This window comes from Anomaloglossus baeobatrachus, chromosome 2 (assembly GCF_048569485.1).
Source record: "Anomaloglossus baeobatrachus isolate aAnoBae1 chromosome 2, aAnoBae1.hap1, whole genome shotgun sequence".
NCBI lineage: Eukaryota > Metazoa > Chordata > Amphibia > Anura > Aromobatidae > Anomaloglossus > Anomaloglossus baeobatrachus.
Window position 1 is genome coordinate 95,864,207 of NC_134354.1, and position 21,924 is coordinate 95,886,130.

The 21,924-nt window shown below is 47.7% G+C and overlaps 1 protein-coding gene across 1 annotated transcript in view; it reads right to left on the minus strand.

The window, feature by feature from the left end:
* Positions 1 to 21,924, minus strand: part of ITGAE (integrin subunit alpha E) — a 207,118-nt gene that overhangs the window by 125,555 nt on the left and 59,639 nt on the right. Inside the window, exon 4 of the mRNA XM_075333152.1 lies at positions 7,405 to 7,475. Within this exon, the coding sequence (XP_075189267.1) occupies positions 7,405 to 7,475 (71 nt within the window). The remainder of the gene's footprint in view (positions 1 to 7,404; positions 7,476 to 21,924) is intronic.

The following is a 21,924-nucleotide window of genomic DNA, read 5'->3' on the forward strand; positions in this document are numbered from 1 at the left end:
TTTAACGCTTTACAGTGGTTCGCCCCAGAAAATGGTTATTTACTGTTTGGATGTGTGAGGCAATATATTGACTGTTTTGACAGTTAGCCTGGATATTTGTCAGGTGACCTATAACAACCAATCACAGCTCTGCTTCTATTTTGCTACAGCTCATTAATAGGAGCTCTGACTGGTTGCTATAGACAACAAAGGACATTCTTAGTATAAGACAGCTTATGTGTCAGTTAATATGATTTTCAGTTGTGAGTGGGAGACTGGGAGAGTAGGAGAGAGAGAGGGAGAGAGGGAGGGAGGGAGAGTGGGAGAGTGGGAGAGTGGGAGAGTGGGAGAGTGGGAGAGTGGGAGAGAGGGAGAGAGGGAGAGAGGGAGAGAGGGAGAGAGGGAGAGAGGGAGAGAGGGCGAGAGGGCGAGAGGGAGAGAGGGAGAGTGGGAGAGGGAAAGTGGAAGAGTGGGGGAGGGAAAGTGGAAGAGTGGGGGAGGGAAAGTGGAAGAGTGGGAGAGGGAAAGTGGAAGAGTGGGAGAGGGAAAGTGGAAGAGTGGGAGAGGGAAAGTGGAAGAGTGGGAGAGGGAAAGTGGAAGAGTGGGAGAGGGAAAGTGGAAGAGTGGGAGAGGGAAAGTGGAAGAGTGGGAGAGGGAGAGTGGGAGAGGGAAAGTGGAAGAGTGGGAGAGGGAAAGTGGAAGAGTGGGAGAGGGAAAGTGGAAGAGTGGGAGAGGGAAAGTGGAAGAGTGGGAGAGGGAAAGTGGAAGAGTGGGAGAGGGAAAGTGGAAGAGTGGGAGAGGGAAAGTGGAAGAGTGGGAGAGATCGAGAGTGAGAGAGGGAGGGATGAAGACTAGGAGATGGAGAGTGGAAGAGAGGGAGAGTGGAAGTGAGGGAGAGTGGAAGTGAGGGAAAGTGGAAGAGAGGGTGAGAGGGAGATGAGGGGAGAGAGAGAATGGGAGAGAGTGAGAGTGGGAGAGAGAGAGAGTGGGAGAGTTAGTTACTATACCCGGTAATGTCAGGTCCTACAGCTAGTAAGAAATAAAACAGACCTGAGAATAAAAGATATTGCCAGTTCTACTAAAATAATTTCTAATAAAGCAAATTTCGTACAACCCAGCTCCACAGTGCTAGAAAACAGCAATGATGAAATTTAAAACACTAGTCTATGAGAGCTGATATAGAGGAGAAGGTTCACACACAGGATGTGTTCATTTCTTTTATTTCACATAAGTCTTGGATACTTAAAGGGAACCTGTCATCAGAAATTTAGCTTGAAACCTAAACGTTTCCCCCTCTGCAGCTCCTGGGCTGTATTCTAGCAAGGTTCCTGTTGTTTATGTGCCCCCTTTCTGACCAAAATAAAGACTTTATAAAGTGGTACCTTTTTGTATTGAAATCTTGATAATGGTACACGGGGGCGGGCTCTCTGGTGGCCGTTAGTCTGCCTCCTGTCGCTTTAGGCCGTCCCCCATCACTCCATTCCATACTTCAGGACGCCGCCCACTGTGCCCGAGGGGCCGCGCACGCGAGGACCGCTGGTCACGTGTGTCGCAGGCACGAGATTATGGGCAGCGCTGTGATTGCATCGCAAGTGCCCGCCCATCATCTCGTGCCCGCCCTTTCCCCTCTGCCTCCAGCGTTCTGCGCAAGCTCTGGCCAGATGACGTGACGTCACCTCTCGTAACCGGTGGTGTCCTGCTCCGCTCCTCCCATCTATTTCCTGCTGCAGGGTAAGATGGGAAAGAGGTGACGTCGGGTCATCTGGCCAGCACTTGCGCAGAACGCTGGTGGCAGAGGGGAGAGCGTGGCCACGAGATGATGGGCGGGCACTTGCGATGCAATCTCAGCGCCGCCCATAACCTTGTGCCTGCGCACACGTGACCAGCGGCCCTCGCGTGCGCAGCACCTTGGGCGCAGTGGGCGGCATCCTGAAGTATGGAATGGAGCGATGGGGGACGGCCTAAAGCGACAGGAGGCAGACTAACGGCCACCAAAGAGCCTGCCCCCATGTACCATTATCAAGATCTGAATACAAAAAGGTACCACTTTATAAAGTTTTTATTTTGGTCAGAAAGGGGGCACATAAACAACAGGAACATTGCTAGAATGCAGCCCAGGAGCTGCAGAGGGGGAAACGTTTAGGTTTCAAGCTAAATTTCTGATGACAGGTTCCCTTTAACTACATCCTCAGATCTAGTAAAATCTAACTTGCATTGTTTCTACATACAGTCTTGCACAGGATTTTATTCCATCTATATTGCAAAACTCCCTAGCAACTCACACCAAGTTTGGCCAAACAATTGACATGAAGCCACAAAAAAGTGGAAGTCATTGACAGATACAGTATATCAAAAAGTATGGGTAAAATGTCAAGAGAAAAAGGGTTCTATGAAAAAGAATCCATATTTAGACCATAAATACATGAATAGTTTTACTTAAAGATTTGTACCTGAAAACTTATACAATGTCAGAAAATATTTTCATGTAAAGCTGACAGAATAAAGTTATTCAGTCCCCAAATAATATTACCATATATTACCTAAGCTGTATCTTAACAGTATGTATTGCTAAAATAGTGCTGCCCTATACTGCTATATATTGCCCAACAATGTCATTCAATATATACATAATATAATGCCAAAATAGTGTCATGTAGAGCCCAAAAATACCATTTGTATCTATGACACGGAAGTTATGAGCTGTGATGTTCCTGGTTGACTAAGGGAATGAACGTTGGAGATTGATTTATATCAGACAGTAAACATGTTGTTGCGCCCTAGTGGTCTAAGGCGGGCTTTGCACGTTGCGACATCGCAAGCCGATGCTGCGATAGTCCCCGCCCCCGTCGCAGGTACGATATCTTGTGATAGCTGGCGTAGCGAAAATTATCGCTATGCCAGCTTCACATGCACTCACCTGCCCTGCGACCGTCGCTCTGGCCGGCGACCCGCCTCCTTCCTAAGGGGGCGGGTCGTGCGGCATCATAGCGACGTCACACGGCAGGCGGCAAATAGCAGCGGAGGGGCGGAGATGAGCAGGATGTAAACATCCCGCCCACCTCCTTCCTTCCGTAGAGCCGCCGGCGGCAGGTAAGGTGAAGTTCCTCGCTCCTGCGGCGTAACACACTGCGATGTGTGCTGCCGCAGGAACGAGGAACAGCATCGTACCTGTCGCGGCAGCATAATTATGGAAAAGTCGGAGCCTGCACCGATGATACGATAACGATGCTTTTGCGCTCGTTAATCGTATCATCTAGAATTTACACACAATGATGTCGAAAGTGACGCCGGATGTGCGTCACTTTCGATTTGACCCCACCGACATCGCACGTGCGATGTTGCAACGTGCAAAGTCGCCCTAAGCTGGTAGAGGGGTTAGTAGTTACTCTCCTGGTGACTTAAACTGTTTCTGCAAGTTCAGGTGACTTTTTACAATCAGCTGTCATGTATGGGAACATTAGTAATTAGACTATTTTTAGCTATCAAAAAGAGATATATCCGGCTTCGTTCACCAGTTTTTGCTCTGCCGACACTATTTTTAATCTTCCGTTGTTTCGGAGCTAGTAGGTTTAGAGTAATCTATACACAGGACACACAGACATGATGCGTTCCTGTTCTCCTTTCTCCTTTTAGCAGACATTCAGAATCAACAGCATTGTAAAAATAAATATACAGCAGTACTGAGATCCAGCTTTATGGTGAGGTAAAACATTTACTAGAAAGCAGCATTTGCCTCCCTCTTACTCAATTTCACTTTCACTTTCCGTTTTTATTTTAGTGTTAAAGTCCCTGGTAGTCTAGGACGGGGAAGAGGGTGCTTAATATTCACCTCTAAATATAGGTAAATATCTAATATATCCAAATGTATGGGGTAGTATATAAAAAGAGGGAAAGGGATAAATAAACTTAAAAGGGTTGTTTACTACTTTTACATTGATCTCTTATCTCCTTAGGATAAGTCATCAATGTCTGTCGGCCTAGGTCTGACAACCGCCACCCCCACCGATTAGCTGTTTTCGGTGCCGGTGGCGTCAGTAGGCGGCTGAAAATGCTCAGTTTGGGAGCTGCTCCGTCATCTGAAAGTGGCCGCAGCCGGGTACTACACATCCACCGCCCATTGATTTAATTTGATTTAGGAGAGGGTGCCAAGTGTCGGACTCGGCTGATCAGACATTGATGGCCTATCCTATGTAAAAGTAGTGGACACCTCCTTTAATATTAATCTCCTTGTGATGTCCAGTTACGAAAGGAAGCCGAACGGCACCAGTGAATCTCAAATAACACTGTGCCGCCCCGGTAGGCCTCTGATGTCAAAGTGGTGGGTCACGCCATTCGAGTGGTGAAGTGGTTGTACCGGGTGCGTGTGACAGGCTTTGTGATGGGAGGTTAAAAATAATATATAAAAAGTGGAGAAAAAAATAAATAAATAAATGAATAAACAGTTTGTGACGTCGGTTGGGATGTACGGCTTTGGTATGGCCGGGCACTGCTGAAGGTTCCCTGGAGTTAGGTGGTGATGTACAGTGCCAGAGGGTTGTCCCCTCACCCCCCATCTAAGGCTGGTTCCTATGGAAGTTGAGGTAAGGAGAGTGCAGTAGAGAATCATCAGCCAGAGACAGGACAAGGAGCTTTTACCCTTTACTGAAGCCCTGCGGAAAACAGTCCGGAACCTTCCATATAGAATATACTAGGATGATGGTCTGTCCTGCCCTAATGAGAGTTCAGTTTCTCTGCTGTGTGTTAACATAATCCTTGTGCTGCTACTTCCCTTACTGGGAAAAGGTATCTTGAAATCCTGAGATTTTCAAGACTGAAAAGCTCTGGAACCTTAATTCCTTCCAGTGAGCAGGTGGCTCAAATCCTATAGGAAAACTTACTGTTGCTTGTAAAAGATTCTGGATTCAACCATGTCGCTGAGTTCCTGGGCAAATTTACTGCTCCTTATAAAAAGGCTCTGAGCAGTCTCTCAGTTTGATACTGACCCTGGAAGTCTAGGTGGCCTAGGGACTGATTTCCAGCAAATTTGCATCTGGCCCCTCCAAAGGTTTTAAAAGCTACCTCAGGCCAGGACAGTCTCCAATTTATACTCCTCTCACACGATCACCCTGACACCAACTCCAACTGACTTTACCTCACACTAAGCTCCTCCCCTTTCTCCTTCTAGGGCGCACACACAAGCTTTGTTATCAGCTCAGGTGAACAGCCCCAGTAAGGGAGTGTAGGAAAATGTTTGTATGTGGTGAACAGCAGAGAAAACCAAATCTCATTAAAGGGAACCTGTCACCAGTTTTATGGCCTATAAACTGCGGCCACCACCAGTGGGCTCTTATATACAGCATTCTAACATGCTGTATATAAGAGCGCAGGCCGCTGTGAGAACATAAAAAACATTTTATAATAGTCACCTAAACCGGTTGCTGCGGTGCTGGTTGGCCCGATTGGCGGCGCTGTTCTCTGGGACCTCTCTCGGCCAACTTGCTCCTCCGTCTTCTGAAGCCTGTGTGCATGACGCGTCCACGTCATACACACTCGCCGGCACTGAGGTCCTGTGCAGGCACACTTTGATCTGCCCTGCTCAGGCCAGATCAAGGTATTGTAGTGCGCCTGTGCAGGACCTCAGTGCCTGCGAGTGTGTATGACGTGGACGCGTCATGAACACAGGCTTCAGAAGACGGAGGAGCAAGATGACCGAGAGAGGAGACGCCGGTCCCGGAGAACAGTGCCGCCCATCGGGCCAACAAGCACCACAGTGACCAGTTTAGGTGAGTATTATAAAGTGTTTTTTATGTTCTCACAGCGGTCTGGGCTCTTATATACAGTTCAAAAGGATAAGGCACTTCTACCGAATTTCGAGTTACCAGGGTGCTCAGGTAGGTTTCCAGACCATATACAGTAGTAATATATACAAGGCACTCCTGAATTCAGTAAAATGATGATTTTTTATTATTTCATACTCAGTATAGTCAAGTCAGACGTTGCGGCCCAAACATGGCCTTCATCACTAACTGAAATAGATTAACAAAATATCCAAAATTACATCAAAAGAATAAAAAAATTATAAAAATAAATTAGGAACATCAAGTACAGTAGATTTATACAAAACAGATGCCACATAGCTAGACCCGCCCCTCCCCCCATGTGATTGGATCATTCCGGCTTTTAAGCCTGACAGTTTCCTAGAGTCAATCCCTCCACACAGCAGTGGATACTGCTAATGACAGGCTGCAAACCACAGAAACTCTTAATAGGTAAGCTTGTAGATTGTTGCCTCTAGTCCTCCTTTTGGGAAGCCACCTAATGTTATATATCCTTCCTTTATTTAGCATTACTACAACTGCCCATGGCAGAAATAACAGGCTGCAGATCCCAGTCACGTATCTGCTAGGTAAGCCGGGAGGTCTGTGCTCTCTCTATTCCTTTCATGTAAAGGAGCTCAATACCTGACATTTTCCCACATTCATTTTAGCATTCCAAATACTGCCTTCATCTCAGGTGCTAGGTAAGACAGGCACTTTCTTTTTGTCCCATTCTATTACCTCACTATCATCACTATTATTCAAGTATTTTTCACATTATTTTTCACAGTAATTTTTCATGATTATTTTTTACGTTTTTTCTAGTTTTTACTTCTCTCTACAGCATTTTGCTATACAGCACTGTAATCACTTATGATATATCATTCATTGTATTGGTCTATTCTATCTATATCATTTGGTACTATTAACACAGATGTTTAATCTGTTTTGTATAAATCTACTGTACTTGATGTTCCTATTTTATTTTTATATTTTTTTTATTCTTTTGATGTAATTTTGGATATTTTGTTAATCTATTTCAGTTACTGATGAAGGCCATGTTTGGGCTGTAACGTCTGACTTGACTATACTGAGTATGAAATAATAAAAAATCATCATTTTACTGAATTCAGGAGTGCCTTGTATATATTACTACTGGGCTCTTATATACAGCATGTTAGAATGCTGTATATAAGAGCCCACTAATGGTGGCCGCAGCTTATAGGCCATAAAACTGGTGACAGGTTCCTTTTAAAGCTGGGAATACATGTTATACATATTGAAATAGACATGCAGCTATTATTTGTGGCGACTCAGGAACAGAAAACCACAAAACCATATTCACCATTTCTTAGAGAGGAGGAATAGCATGTTGAACCTCTTGGCCACACCAAAGGTACAGCAGGCTGCCTAATTAACATCATTTTTAAAACTTCAGCTTCTGCATAATGGAGGCACCAATTAGGTGCGATTTTTATACGGAATATATCACCTACAAGACTATGTGCTTAGTTTATACTGTCAATTTGGGCTGACAGATTCCCTTTAAAGCCAATTATCCTACGCATATAAAAATTATCCAGATTTTTAGCTAATCTCTTGCTCTGAATTTTAAATTGTGAACACTTACCAACAAACTGTCCGAACTTCTGGCTTGAGAAATAATTGGATATGGGACAACTCTACGCACTTGGCCTTGTCCTAAAATCAGTAAGAAATATGCAATATGTAAGTCACATGTCAGAATAGCACAAGATTCCTGATAATATAGATCCTCTTCAATACTCATAGCAAGATTCACAACAGATGTGGCAATAGGCAAAGAAGTGTCTATGTCCAAGTACTAAATGGCATGTGCAGGCGACTTCAGCAGAAATTAATATACAGTGTAAGACACCAGCCATGACACTGAGGTAAGAGATTTTGAAATTGAAGACGGTTTGTAGCAAAGTTTTCCTTCCCCACGGACAAAGATTCAATTGACACCCTTTCCACTGGGATCTAGAAACCCTCCCTACCAGCTCAGCTCCTCTGCATATGAATGAAGACAAGCATTATACGCAAGGGGATTATCTTCATTGAGTACCTAATAATAAGAAATATACCATATTAGGTAGAATTCCATTACTGTAAGCAGCATGCATTTGTGAACAAAAAATTGGCGTAATTATAGGGCATGAGGCACAGTGTATGATACTGTCACAATGCGACTACAGATGTCACGCCAGGCACAAGAGGACTCCCGGTGATAGTCCTCTTCTACCTGGCATGATAGCAGTACAATGGAAGCCCCTGGCGCTAGGGAGATGGGAGCGGGGTCACCTCCTAACACTCACCTGATTCCTGCACTCCCTAGCATACCTAGATGGGTCCTTCCCTCAGTGCGCAATCACATGCTTACACCCTCGTGGGCCCTGAACTCACTCTAATTAGTGAAGGTCAGCAAGATGGCCACTGTAATAAGAAAACACAAGGAAGGTATGACAAACAGATGGGGAAAGACCCAAAAAATAGCACTCCACAGGTTCTCCAGCAGGAACCTCTTAGCTGCAACAGAAGTGACACCACAGCTTCTCAAGAGATTGGATCCTTCAAAGTGGTCAGCATAGGTATGAGCTATAACCTGCAAAGTGAGGAGTGGATATTTATAGTAGAAGGGAGTGGCTGCATCTAAGGTTACAACTAACTGTTAGATCACTGTGGGATAGAAATGAACCTTAACCACTTCAGTATTGGTTGGAATGAAATATGCTTCAATGTGGGATAAATGAAGAGCGGGCACTAATATTGTGATGAACACTACCCTGTGACGTTCTGATCCCAGATTCCCACAAAATAACATCAGGCAGTGACACACTTGTGACATACAGCGATGGCGAACCTATGGCACGCGTGCCACCAGGGGCACGCTGAGCCCATTCTGGTGGCACGCGTGCTGTCGCCCGATTCTGCAGTTTTGATCTGCTAGTGCAGTGGCGCTGGCAGATCAAATCTGTGTTGGAGCAGAGGAGACATTTCTCCTCCGCTCTGACACTCCTCCTCTCCCAGGCTGCAGGTATGTTGCCTAGGAGACGGAGGAGCGGCGCCGGCGCCGTCTGCTGGCCGCGTGGGAACTGAGGACCCAGCAGCGCACAGCGGGGGAGCGTGTGCAGGTAAGTTGTGTGTTGCGCTTTTTTTTTTTTTTTTTTTTTAACTCGTGTGCGGCTGTGCCAAGGTGGGGATAGGGGGGGGCAGCGCCAGCATGGGGTGGGGGAACGCACATGGCAGCGTGGGGTGGGGGGAACGCACTTGGCAGTGTGGGGTGGCGGTGGGGGAACGCACATGCCAGCTTGGGGTGGGGGAGGGGGAACGCACACGCCAGCATGGGGTGGGGGAGGGGGAACGCACATGCCAGCATGGGGTGGTGGAGGGGGAACGCACATGCCAGCTTGGGGTGGGGGAGGGGGAACGCACATGCCAGCTTGGGGTGGGGGAGGGGGAACGCATGGGGTGGTGGAGGGGGAACGCACATGCCAGCATGGGGTGGTGGAGGGGGAACGCACATGCCAGTATGGGGTGGGGGAGGGGGAACGCACATGCCAGCATGGGGTGGGAGAACACGCATGCCAGCATGGGGTGGGGGAGGGGGAATGCACATGCCAGCATGGGGTGGGGGAGGGGGAACACACATGCCAGCATGGGGTGGGAGAACACGCATGCCAGCTTGGGGTGGGGGAGGGGGAACGCACATGCCAGCATGGGGTGGGGGAGGGGGAACGCGCATGCCAGCATGGGGTGGGGGAACGCACATGCCAGCATGGGGAGGGGGAGGGGGAACGCACATGCCAGCATGGGGTGGGGGAGGGGGAACGCACATGCCAGCATGGGGTGGGAGAACACGCATGCCAGCATGGGGTGGGGGAGGGGGAACGCACATGCCAGCATGGGGTGGGGGAGGGGGAACGCACATGCCAGCATGGAGTGGGAGAACACGCATGCCAGCATGGGGTGGGGGAGGGGGAACGCGCATGCCAGCATGGGGTGGGGGAACGCACATGCCAGCATGGGGAGGGTGAACGCACATGCCAGCATGGGGAGGGGGAGGGGGAACGCACATGGCAGCGTGGGGTGGGGGGAACGCACTTGGCAGTGTGGGGTGGCGGTGGGGGAACGCACATGCCAGCTTGGGGTGGGGGAGGGGGAACGCACACGCCAGCATGGGGTGGGGGAGGGGGAACGCACATGCCAGCATGGGGTGGTGGAGGGGGAACGCACATGCCAGCTTGGGGTGGGGGAGGGGGAACGCACATGCCAGCATGGGGTGGTGGAGGGGGAACGCACATGCCAGCATGGGGTGGTGGAGGGGGAACGCACATGCCAGCATGGGGTGGTGGAGGGGGAACGCACATGCCAGCATGGGGTGGGGGAGGGGGAACGCACATGCCAGCATGGGGTGGGAGAACACGCATGCCAGCATGGGGTGGGGGAGGGGGAACGCACATGCCAGCATGGGGTGGGGGAGGGGGAATGCACATGCCAGCATGGGGTGGGAGAACACGCATGCCAGCTTGGGGTGGGGGAGGGGGAACGCACATGCCAGCTTGGGGTGGGGGAGGGGGAACGCGCATGCCAGCATGGGGTGGGGGAACGCACATGCCAGCATGGGGAGGGTGAACGCACATGCCAGCATGGGGAGGGGGAACGCACATGCCAGCATGGGGTGGGGGAGGGGGAACGCACATGCCAGCATGGGGTGGGGGAGGGGGAACGCACATGCCAGCATGGGGTGGGGGAGGGGGAATGCACATGCCAGCATGGGGTGGAAACATGCATGCCAGCATGGGGGGAGGCATGCACGCCAGGATGGGAAACAATGCATGCCAGGATGGAGGAAACATGCATGTGAGGATGGAGGAAACATGCATGTGAGGATGGAGGAAACATGCATGTGAGGATGGAGGAAACATGCATGTGAGGATGGAGGAAACATGCATGTGAGGATGGAGGAAACATGCATGCCAGGATGGAGGAAACATGCATGCCAGGATGGAGGAAACCTGCATGCCAGGATGGGGAAAACATGCATGCCAGGATGGAGGAAACATGTATGCCAGGATGGGGAAAACATGCATGCCAGGATGGAGGAAACATGCATGCCAGGATGGGGAAAACATGCATGCCAGGATGGGGAAAACATGCATGCCAGGATGGAGGAAACATGCATGCCAGGATGGAGGAAACATGCATGCCAGGATGGAGGAAACATGCATGTGTCGCGGGCGGAGGAGGGGACGCCGCACTCTCCCACTGCTGCTCGGGTCCGGCTGCCGCGGCTGCTGCGGCCTGCTGCTGCTCGGTGGCTCAAGTGGTGGGCCGGATCCCGGGGACTGTAGCGGCGCTCCTCGCCCGTGAGTGAAAGGGGGTTTGTTGGGTGTGGGGATTGTTTATTGTCCGTGACGCCACCCACGGTTGCGGTGATTTGTAGCACCACCGCTGCTCAATATGGGGATCCCGGGAGTGGTGATGCGGAGCAGCCAGGTGTTGTGTTGCCCCTCCGTGGGTAGGGGTTGGTGATCCCGGGGCCCAGTGATGGTGTGAAAGGTGCAGGGCCTGGTGGGCGCAGGGACGCGGGGCAGCGCTGTGCCTTGCGGCACTGTGGTACTCACTCAGCCTGAGACGTTGACACAGTTTTACGGTAAACCACACGGCTGGAAAGACGGTTCCCACGGACGGCTGCACTTGCTCTCCCAGTAGGTAACGGTGATGTCCCTTTGACCTGCACCTAGTGTTTCTCTGTTGGTAGCGATGGGTTCCCACCGGTAACCCGCTCCCCGGCTTGGATATGGGCCGGAGGAGCCCTCTCTTGCCCGCAGACGCTGGCCCTGAGGAACTGGTGCCCTGGCGGTGGCGGTGTTCCTCCTTAATGGTTGGACTTTTGCCTTCAGTCGGGACTTGGTTGTTGGGGGATCGACGTCCCCTTCACTGACGGATTCGGCAAATTATGGCGACTCCTAGCCTTGCCGGGGTCCGAGAGGCCCCTGCCCTGGTGCTGACTGTCCTTCGTATACTGCTCCAGACCGCCGGGCCACTACCCGTCCGCGGTCCTTCCAGCAACCTCCGAGCAGTCCCCCTCCAGACGATCACCGCAGTTGCTGACCTTGCTGACCTGTCCTGCACTTAGCTGGACTAACTTCAGGTCTTTCTACGCTCACTTTTGCTCCTTTTCTTCTTTGCTCCACTACCACTTCACTTTCACTTAGCTGTTTACTCCTTCACTCCCCTAACTGTTCTGCTGGTTCTTCCCGCCTCCAGGGCTGTGTACTCCTCGGTGGGCGGAGCCAACCGCCTGGCCCACCCCCTGGTGTGAACATCAGCCCCTGGAGGAAGGCAACAAGGATTTTAGTAGCTTTGGTGTTCCTAACTGGGATGTAGGGTGTGATGACCCGTGACCCCTGGCTTGCCCAGGGCGTCACACATGCTAGGATGGAGGAAACATGCATGCCATGATGGAGGAAACATGCATGCCAGGATGGGGAAAACATGCGTGCCAGGATGGAGGAAACATGCGTGCCAGGATGGAGGAAACATGCGTGCCAGGATGGAGGAAACATGCGTGCCAGGATGGAGGAAACATGCGTGCCAGGATGGAGGAAACATGCGTGCCAGGATGGAGGAAACATGCGTGCCAGGATGGAGGAAACATGCCTGTCAGGATGGAGGAAACATGCATGCCAGGATGGAGGAAACATGCCTGTCAGGATGGGGAAAACATGCATGCCAGGATGGAGGAAACATGCATGCCAGGATGGAGGAAACATGCCTGTCAGGATGGAGGAAACATGCCTGTCAGGATGGGGAAAACATGCCTGTCAGGATGGGGAAACATGCATGCCAGGATGGAGGAAACATGCCACGATAGGGTACATTTACCAGGAAGGGGTACACTTACCTGGATGGGGGTAAATTAACCAGGATTGGGAACATTTACCAGGATGGAGGACATTTACCAGGAATGGGGTACATGCCGGAATAGGGGAACATTTACCAGGATGGAGGACATTTACCAGGAATGGGGTACATGCCATGATGGGGGAACATTTACAAGGATGGGCAATATGTCAGGATGGGGTACATTTACCAGCATGGGGGAACATGCCAGAATGGGTAACATTTACCAGGATGGAGGACATTTACCAGGATGGGGCCGTGATAGGGACAAATATACCAGAATGTAGGAAATATATATCAGGATGGGGGACATGTTTACCAGGAAGTGGCCGAGGAAGGGGACAGAACTACACAATGATGGGGAGGGGAGCCACTCGTACGTCTTTATGGGATATCAAGATGTTCAGACTTTGAAATGTAGATGTGGATTACAGGTGAAATATGATTGCATTCCAGGCTAAAATCTCTGTCTAATATGCTGCATTTTTTTCCAGAAAGATCAATCCAACTGCTGTGTCTGGAAAGGGCAGGGGCTCAGCTTCAATGTGTGGTAAGCATGAGCGTGATGTCCCCTGCTGAAGAGAAGAGAAGACTGCAAAGGTAAGGTTACAATTAATTATTTACATAATAGGATTGGTTGGCACTTCGGAAAAAAAATTGGGTTTAGGGCTACAGTTTGGGCACTCGGCCTGTAAAAGGTTCGCCATGACTGGCCTATAGTGTATGACTTTTAGGATTGCTACTTCCAATAGGTGGCGCTGCGCTAGAGTTTGTCTCCTTTCCTGGAGAGACAATTTCAGTTTTAGCAAGTGGTTACAGTACTTTAACAATTCCAAGTTATGCTGTGGCTTCATGCAGTAGCATAGTGTGGTTTGGCAGCAGTTGAGACAAAGCAGCCCCTAATCTGTAAGCAGTTAACACTTTGTGTCCATTCCGACAATCCAGTAAGAAAAAGAGAAACCAAGGAAAAAAAAAATTGTGAAAACATACCCTGCTGTAACTAAATAAAAGCATAGTGCATATAAACATAGGGTACTTAGTAAACACTGTTTTTGATCAAAAAAAGCATAAAGCTATCCCACCAAACGTCAAGGTGTACCCAGTTGGGATAGTACCTACACTCTCTAATATTAAAACCTTACCATGGGTCTAAAATAGGCCTCAATGTGGCTAAGGGCTGAGAGCGACCGGGTCCCAACAGGACACACACAGTCAGGGGGATTCACAGAATGAAATGTCCAGCTCGCTGAGAAGGGGGCCACTCCCTGTTTGTACTGAATACAAAAAAACTACATAAAAACAAAAAAGTGAGCCGGAGTATGAGATGGTATACATGGAACTTGTGAGACCATGTTCACACTGGCCATGAGACTAAGAGAAACCAAGGAAAAAAAAAATTGTGAAAACATACCCTGCTGTAACTAAATAAAAGCATAGTGCATATAAACATAGGGTACTTAGTAAACACTGTTTTGATCAAAAAAAGCATAAAGCTATCCCACCAAACGTCAAGGTGTACCCAGTTGGGATAGTACCTACACTCTCTAATATTAAAACCTTACCATGGGTCTAAAATAGGCCTCAATGTGGCTAAGGGCTGAGAGCGACCGGGTCCCAACAGGACACACACAGTCAGGGGGATTCACAGAATGAAATGTCCAGCTCGCTGAGAAGGGGGCCACTCCCTGTTTGTACTGAATACAAAAAAACTACATAAAAACAAAAAAGTGAGCCGGAGTATGAGATGGTATACATGGAACTTGTGAGACCATGTTCACACTGGCCATGAGACTAAGAGAAACCAAGGAAAAAAAAATTGTGAAAACATACCCTGCTGTAACTAAATAAAAGCATAGTGCATATATCCCAACTGGGTACACCTTGACGTTTGGTGGGATAGCTTTATGCTTTTTTTGATCAAAAACAGTGTTTACTAAGTACCCTATGTTTATATGCACTATGCTTTTATTTAGTTACAGCAGGGTATGTTTTCACAATTTTTTTTCCTTGGTTTCTCTTAGTCTCATGGCCAGTGTGAACATGGTCTCACAAGTTCCATGTATACCATCTCATACTCCGGCTCACTTTTTTGTTTTTAATCCAGTAAGAAAAGGCTGGTACTGATGATCTAGCAGCCCTTTGACCTTGTATCTTCTTCTTTTGATTTTTCAAATACAACATAACATTTTAGGAATTGGAGGATTTTCTGTACATTATTTTAATGTATCCTATTTACTTTTTAAATTACATTTTTAATGTAGCGTAACTATTTTAGAATTTAAGTGAATATCCAGCATTTCAGATTTCCTATAAAAATTCAGCTTCATCCAATTCTCCATAAAGACTTTACAATGTAGCATCAGGATAAAAACAAGGAGGATATACCGTACAATCTTAAGCGTGCCTAACTAAAATACTGAGATTTAATCATCCTCCTTGGATATGTGAAGACGTGAAGACAGTATGTACAGTATATATACTGTAGATATATACAGTTTTATTTATATATATATATATATATATATATATATATATAGTTCCTTGTAGCAACATATAGAATACAACAATGAAAACAAGTGTATTGTGATTGGACAAAAAATATAGAAAACAGAGCTACACACTATATAACCAGTTAAAATTCAGAGAAGTGCAGGTCACAATCCATCAGATTCTCTTGCATGAAAGAATATATGCCAGTGTGAGTGTACATGGAAATCCCGATGTAAGCGCTCAGTGGAGAGCGCAGGATAAATGTGAATTGAGCCTCATTCCGAATTTTGGAAGGTAGAATGAACAAATAGACAGCAGTAAAACAATAGGCGTTTTTTTTTTTGTACAGTTCACCATGTGGTAAAGTGATTAGATGACCTGATTCTTCGGGACAGTGCGATTACAGCAATACCAGATTTATATATATTTTTTTATGTTTTGTTACTAGCACACAGTAGAAAGGCTTTGTTATAAAAGTAGTTTTTCCATCATCATATTCTGAGAGCTGTAACTTTTTATTTTTTGTTGTGCAGAGCTGTATAGGGGCTTATTATTTGTGGTTGGAGATATCTTTTGACCCACTTTTGGGTATATAAAATGTGTTGATCTCTTTTTATTCAGATGCAAAAAAAGAAAACCCAGCATTTGACTATTTTTATATTTTTTTTTGTACGGTTCACCATGTGGTAAAAGGGATAAAACCAATTTATTCCTTGGGTTAGTATTATAGTGATACCAGATTTATATGTTTTTTTTTAATTCTTTGCTACTTTTACACACTAAAAAATATATTTAAAAAAAATGAATTTGTTTTTGCATCTCCATATTCTGAGACCTGTAACTTTTTTCCCAAATGAGCCATATTAGGGCTTTCCTTTTTGCGGGATGGTTTGATGTTTTAATTTGTATAATTTTTTTAACATATACCTTTTTGATTGCTTTTTATTCATTTTTGTGATGAAAAAGCAACTTTTTGATGTGTTTTTATTATTTTTTGCACAGTGTTCCCCTTATGAAAGAAATAACATAACAGTTTTATAGTTCGGGTCGTTCCGGACGTGTCAATATCAAATAAGTGTACTCTTTTTTTTTTTTGTTTATTTTTGTTTTAATGCAAATACTACGTTTGAAGTGGTTTGTGGTGATTTTGGTTTTGGGGTTTTTTTGTATGTTTTTTTACACATTTTATTTCAATTATATTTACTTTTTTAATTGATCCCACTTCGGGACATGAATTTTTTTTTTACTTTGATCACTGATCTCATGCATTGCAGAACTCATGACCTGCAGTGTCGGAGACCTGTCAGTGAATCACTAAGGCTATGTGCGCACTTTGCGTTTTTACCCGCGTTTCCGCTGCGCTTTTTGAGGCTGCGTTTTTGTGCCAAAACGCATGCGTTTTTGTTTTCCAGCAAAGTCTATGGGAAAAGATGAATTTCTGTCCGCACTTTGCTTTTTTTTCTGCAGCGTTTAATTTGCATATTTTTGGTCAAAAACCATGCAGAAAAAGAAGCAGCATGCCAATTGTTTTTGCCATTTCTGCAGCGTTTTGCTAACATTGCAGTCAATGAGTAATGGCAAAAACCAAGAAACTTCAAATTTCCTGCGTTTTACCTGCTTTTTAGGTGCAGAAAACATGCGTTTTTGATAACCAAAACGCATGCTTTTCTAACATTAAAATAATGGAATAATATGTCCCTTTATACACACACATAATCAGACAAATAAATTAAAGAAAATTATGATTTTCTTGCTATTTTTGGAATTAATATGATAAAACCGCTATATTTTCAAGAAATATAACTATTTTCTTTAATAATTCTAAAATTATCTATGTTTTGCTTTTTTTTTCTCTTTTTTCATTCTGTTTGACTATTTAATCTTTATTTAGCAGTGTATTGATGTTCAAAACGCATCTGTGAAAACGCATGTGTAAACACATGGAAAAAGCGATAAAAACGCATCTAAAACGCGATAAATACGCATGCGTTTTTAGCGCTAAAAATGGTCAAAAGCCATTTTGTCAAAAACCAAGGGCTTAAAAACGCGCAGAATAAACTGCAGGCACTACAACGCAAAGTGTGCACATAGCCTAACTGTGCCTGTTAGACACTGCTTATGTGTCGCCCGGGGACCAGGGGGTACTCAGATCCGGGCCACAAGGTCACTTCTGTGGGTATCACGGTGGCGTGACCCGGTCTGTGATCCCAGGCTCCACAGTAAAAGGGGGTTTGGTAAGGGAAATTGTCCGTGACGCCACCCACGGTTGTGGTGAGGTTGTGACACCACCGCTGCTCTGGATGGGGATCCCGGGAGTGATGGTATGGAGCAGCTAGATGTTAGTTCTCCCCTCCGTGGGCAGGGGGCTGGTTGTCCCGGGGCCCGGTGAGGTAGGTGGATGGGTAGCAGGCGGGTTATGGGGCCTGACGAGTTGCAGGGTCGCAGGGGCAGCGCTGTGCCGCACAGCACGGGGTACTCACTCAGCCAGTAATCACGACACAGTCCTTGGTAAAACACTCGGCTGGATGGACGGGTGCCCACAGACGGCTGCGGTTGTTGTTTCTCCCCTGACCCAGTTTGGTGGTGTAAGTCCTTTCTTCCACCTCCGTGCACGCTCCTCCTGCGCTCCGGCTTCCAGCTGGCCCCCCGGTTCGGTACCGGTGGGCCACCGCCCAGCCCCGGCTACCTACGGTTACACCAACTGTCTCCCCGGCTCCCTGCAGACGGCCACTACCGTCTGCCTGACTCTCTGCTGCACGAGGGCCCTAGGCTCCAATCCTAGGCCCCAGTCTGCGTCTGCCTCTCTGCAGACCTCGTCTCTCTTCCTCTCCTAGGACTTGACTGAGCTTGATTCTTGCCTCAGGCCAGCTAACTCCTGGGTGGGCGTCTCCATCTCCTGACTCCGCCCACCTGGTGTGTCAGTCTGAGCCCGAGGAAAGGAATCAAGTTTCACTGGGGATGTCTGCTGTGAAACTGCTGGGGGTGGGGGGGTGTGTGTGTTGTTACCTGTGGCCCCTGGCTTGTCCAGGGTGCCACACTTAAACCAGGACTTTAACCACTTAGATGCCCCTGTCACTATTTAAAGCTGTATTGAAGGGATTTATTGTCCCCAATTGGTACCAAAACCGGCCGTGCCGATGCCCATGGCGGCACTATCTGCATCCCTTAGCGCCATTAAAAGGCAGCGCTGAGAAATAAGGCCCATTAACGGCTGCTGTTAAAATGCATATTGGCAGTCATTAATGGGTTAATTTAGCCATGTCTTTTTCAGGTAGTACGAGTTCATCCTGTTCTAGTGGCAGGCAGTACTACTTCCACTTGAGTGATATAGTACCCAAAACCTTTCTCTTCCTATGGTGCAAATATAGTTTAAAGTTAACCAATGTGGCCGCGGCATGTACCCATTGTAATATGTATACCACACTTTCAAAAACACTAGTTTAAAGAAAAAAAGCAGATGAAAATGACAATTGGCCATTGCAAAGGATTATGAAAGCCTATGAAACTGCAACTAATAATGCTTTGAGTACTGCACTGACTTGTAGCAATGGCACAAGTTGCCACACTTTGTAGCTGCTTTAAAGGGGATTCTGTCAGCAGGATTTCAGGATTTCACACCACAAACTATTTATATGCACATGTAGTCCTTTTATAGAGAAGATCAGCAATGGGTGGACATATTATTGGTGCAACCTTTGCGGCTCAAGAGCTAAGAGGGCCCATTTCTACCAAAGCAGGTGGAATTGTGCATTTTGATGAGATGGGCCCATATACTGTTGTTGCACAGGAACCCTTTTCTGTCTGTGCCCGCCTGTGAGTCCAGCAATACATTTACATGGTTTGTTTTTTTATCCATTACTGAGAAATCAATGACTGAATAGATATGCAAATGAGGCTGAAGAGCTTTTGGCACTGATTCTCTGTCCTCCAGCTCTAATTTCCACCCAGCACTGCCACCTAGTTGACTAATAGCCTCCATGCTGTGTGAATTCAAGCAAAGGAGTAGTCAATTAAGGAGGAGGAGGTGGGGCAAGGTCAGGGAATAGAGCTGGAGTGACAGAGGCTTAGGAAAAGCTTCTACAAAGCACTTAAACCTCATTTCCATATGGAGCACCCCACAGGGCCTGGGGGGATACTCGTCGCCGTACAGTGAAGGGTCGGGGGATGTCATGGGTGGCCTGCCCAGTTTCGTGACCCCGAGGTGTCCACAGAAAGGGATGGATGGACGGGATGGAGAGGATGAGGGTAATAGTGGACGAGGGTGAAGAGGATGATTGTCTCGTGACGCCACCTGTGGTATGCGGCCAGTTATTAGCCGCTGCTGCTGTCCCTGTCCTCCGGGGTGGATGCTTGTAGCAGCAAAGATGGTTCTGCTCCCTACAAGTGGAGCGGGCCCCAGTGAGGATGATGAGGGGATTAGTGGCCTTTGGCTCAAAAGCGCGGGGCGGCAGTGCCGGCAATAACAAGCAGACACAGTCTCTGCGGTTCCAGGTGTCTTTACTCACTGCTCCAGTGCTGTCCCAGAGTACTGGTCACCGCCGTGATGGGCCCCAGTTGATCCCGGATCCGTTGGAGGTCGAACTCGGTAAGGTGGTCAGTGGGCCCTTCCTACTCGCAGCTGTAGAGATGGATCCCCGTGTCCTGAAGCTACTTGGGGACTCCAGTTCTTGAATTGTTGTCTCCCATCCTGTATGCAGGTGCCGTGGGTTCGCGGTGGGGCCAGACTTGGTTTACGGCCCTGGGCTCTGTATGGCACTGTGCTCCGGGAACTTTGGAGGTCAGAGGGATATGCAATCCCCCTGTCCTGCAGATTCTGGTGATACCACTTGATTTTAGTTCCACCCTAGGATTCTGTACCCTGCACTGCGCCGGTCCTAAGGGAGCAATTAAGCTCTCTCCTTGGCGATCGTATTGACTCCTGTGTTCCACCAGAGCTCCTTTCCTCTCCTGCTGGAGAACTCCCTAATTGTTGTGTTGACTCCTCACTCCCCCTAGTGGCTGCTTCTCCCCTGGTTCCCTGTCACTAGTGGGTGACAGCCCCCATGTTTGGTGACTGCCTTAAGACCTGACTCTAGGGGAGGGGAGGGCAACCTGTTTGTGTGTATGGTTTGTATGTAGTGGAACCGGTACCGACCTCCTCTGGATCCAGGATAAGTACCGCACCTTAAGTGAAATGCAGTACCCTGTGGCAACTGAGGCCTCAGGGGCGACACACATATATATTCAAATACTCATTTATCAGTAAGGGAGGATGGAACTGGTAATCTAAAGATATTGCTTGACTTGTATTTGAAAGAGCTTCATGTGCATATAAAGAGTTTAGTAGGGGAAATCCTGCCAACAGGTTCCCTTTAACCCCTTCACGACATCCACCATACATGTAGGGCGTTGCAAGTTCCACTCACCCCTTTGTACTGCTGGGTTAGAGAATTGATGGCTGCATCGCCTGTCTCCTGCGTTCTCCTTCTGAGCTCCTCTGCTGTATAGTGGGGTTGCCTGTGTGACTTAACTGTGATCACAGCAGCAGTGTCAGAAGCAGTTCCTACATCCCTGCTCCAGACCTTACTCACTACCAATACCCCCGCCCCGAATCGTCCCCCCCACTTCCCAATTGCATTTTTTGACAAACTTATTTTTTGTGCCGTTTTTGTATTTGCATCTTGCATGCACACCTCAGTTTGATTTTTCACTGAGCATCCGTGTTCAATTTTTGGCGCAGTTTTTTTTTCTTGCAACACTAAGTTGTGTGCTTTCCACAGTCGCAGTACTCTGATTGATATTGCTGTTGATCAGAGTCTGCGCTCAAGGAATTTTTTCTTTTTCCCATGAGTAGAGTACTGGGCGTTACATTACTAGTGACGTCCAATTTTTTTGTAGAAAAAATGATAATAGTAAAATAGTAGTTATGTAGCATCTACTCTGTGAGCTAGGCATAGAGTTCCACCCACATTCACCTCTATGGATGCTGCTTCCTTGGGTGAACTGCAGAAAACTACAATTCCCAAGGTACCTTGCAAATCTGGGGTAAGTGGAGCAGCCAAAGAGACTGAGAGGGATTGGTGGAACATGGGGAAGAAGAAGGGAGGGGGGGATTTGTACTGTAGGGTATAAGGAGATTCAGCCATATTGTCGGGGAGAAAGTGTGACTTGACTCTGTGTGACGAGAAACTGACTTCTGAAGCTACAGGACGTACTATTAGTAGAAACTGCCGTTGGCTGGGTTTCCCATTCAGAAATATAGCATCCAGCGTGAGAGAACTCACCCAGGTATTGAAGTATGTCACAAGTATTTGTGGCGCCGCTGAGGCTTCAGTCACCACAGAGGTACTGCACCTCACCCAGAGGTGTGGTATTCCATCCTGGGGAAGGAGGAGGTCAATGCCGGTTTATGCAAAAGCATAGCACACTCACTTAGCAACACATCACCAAACCTAGTATGGGCATGATTATACCCAAACCAGACCGGGGGGTGGAGTCAGCTGAGTGGGAACAGAGGTGTCGTGTGGAGTCAGTAGGAGTTGAAAGTTGGAGAGGAGCAGTGGAGGAGCAAAGATCCGCTGTCTGGAGTTGGTACCGCTCGGCCCGGGCATAGACAGAAGAGTCCCAGAGCCCACAGGAATTACTACACTACCCTGTGGACTTGTTCCACATATAATCAATGAGTGGAGGGACACGGTCACAATTCGGGGACTGGTCCCCAGGCTAGAGGAGATTAAACCCACAGGCTCCCTAA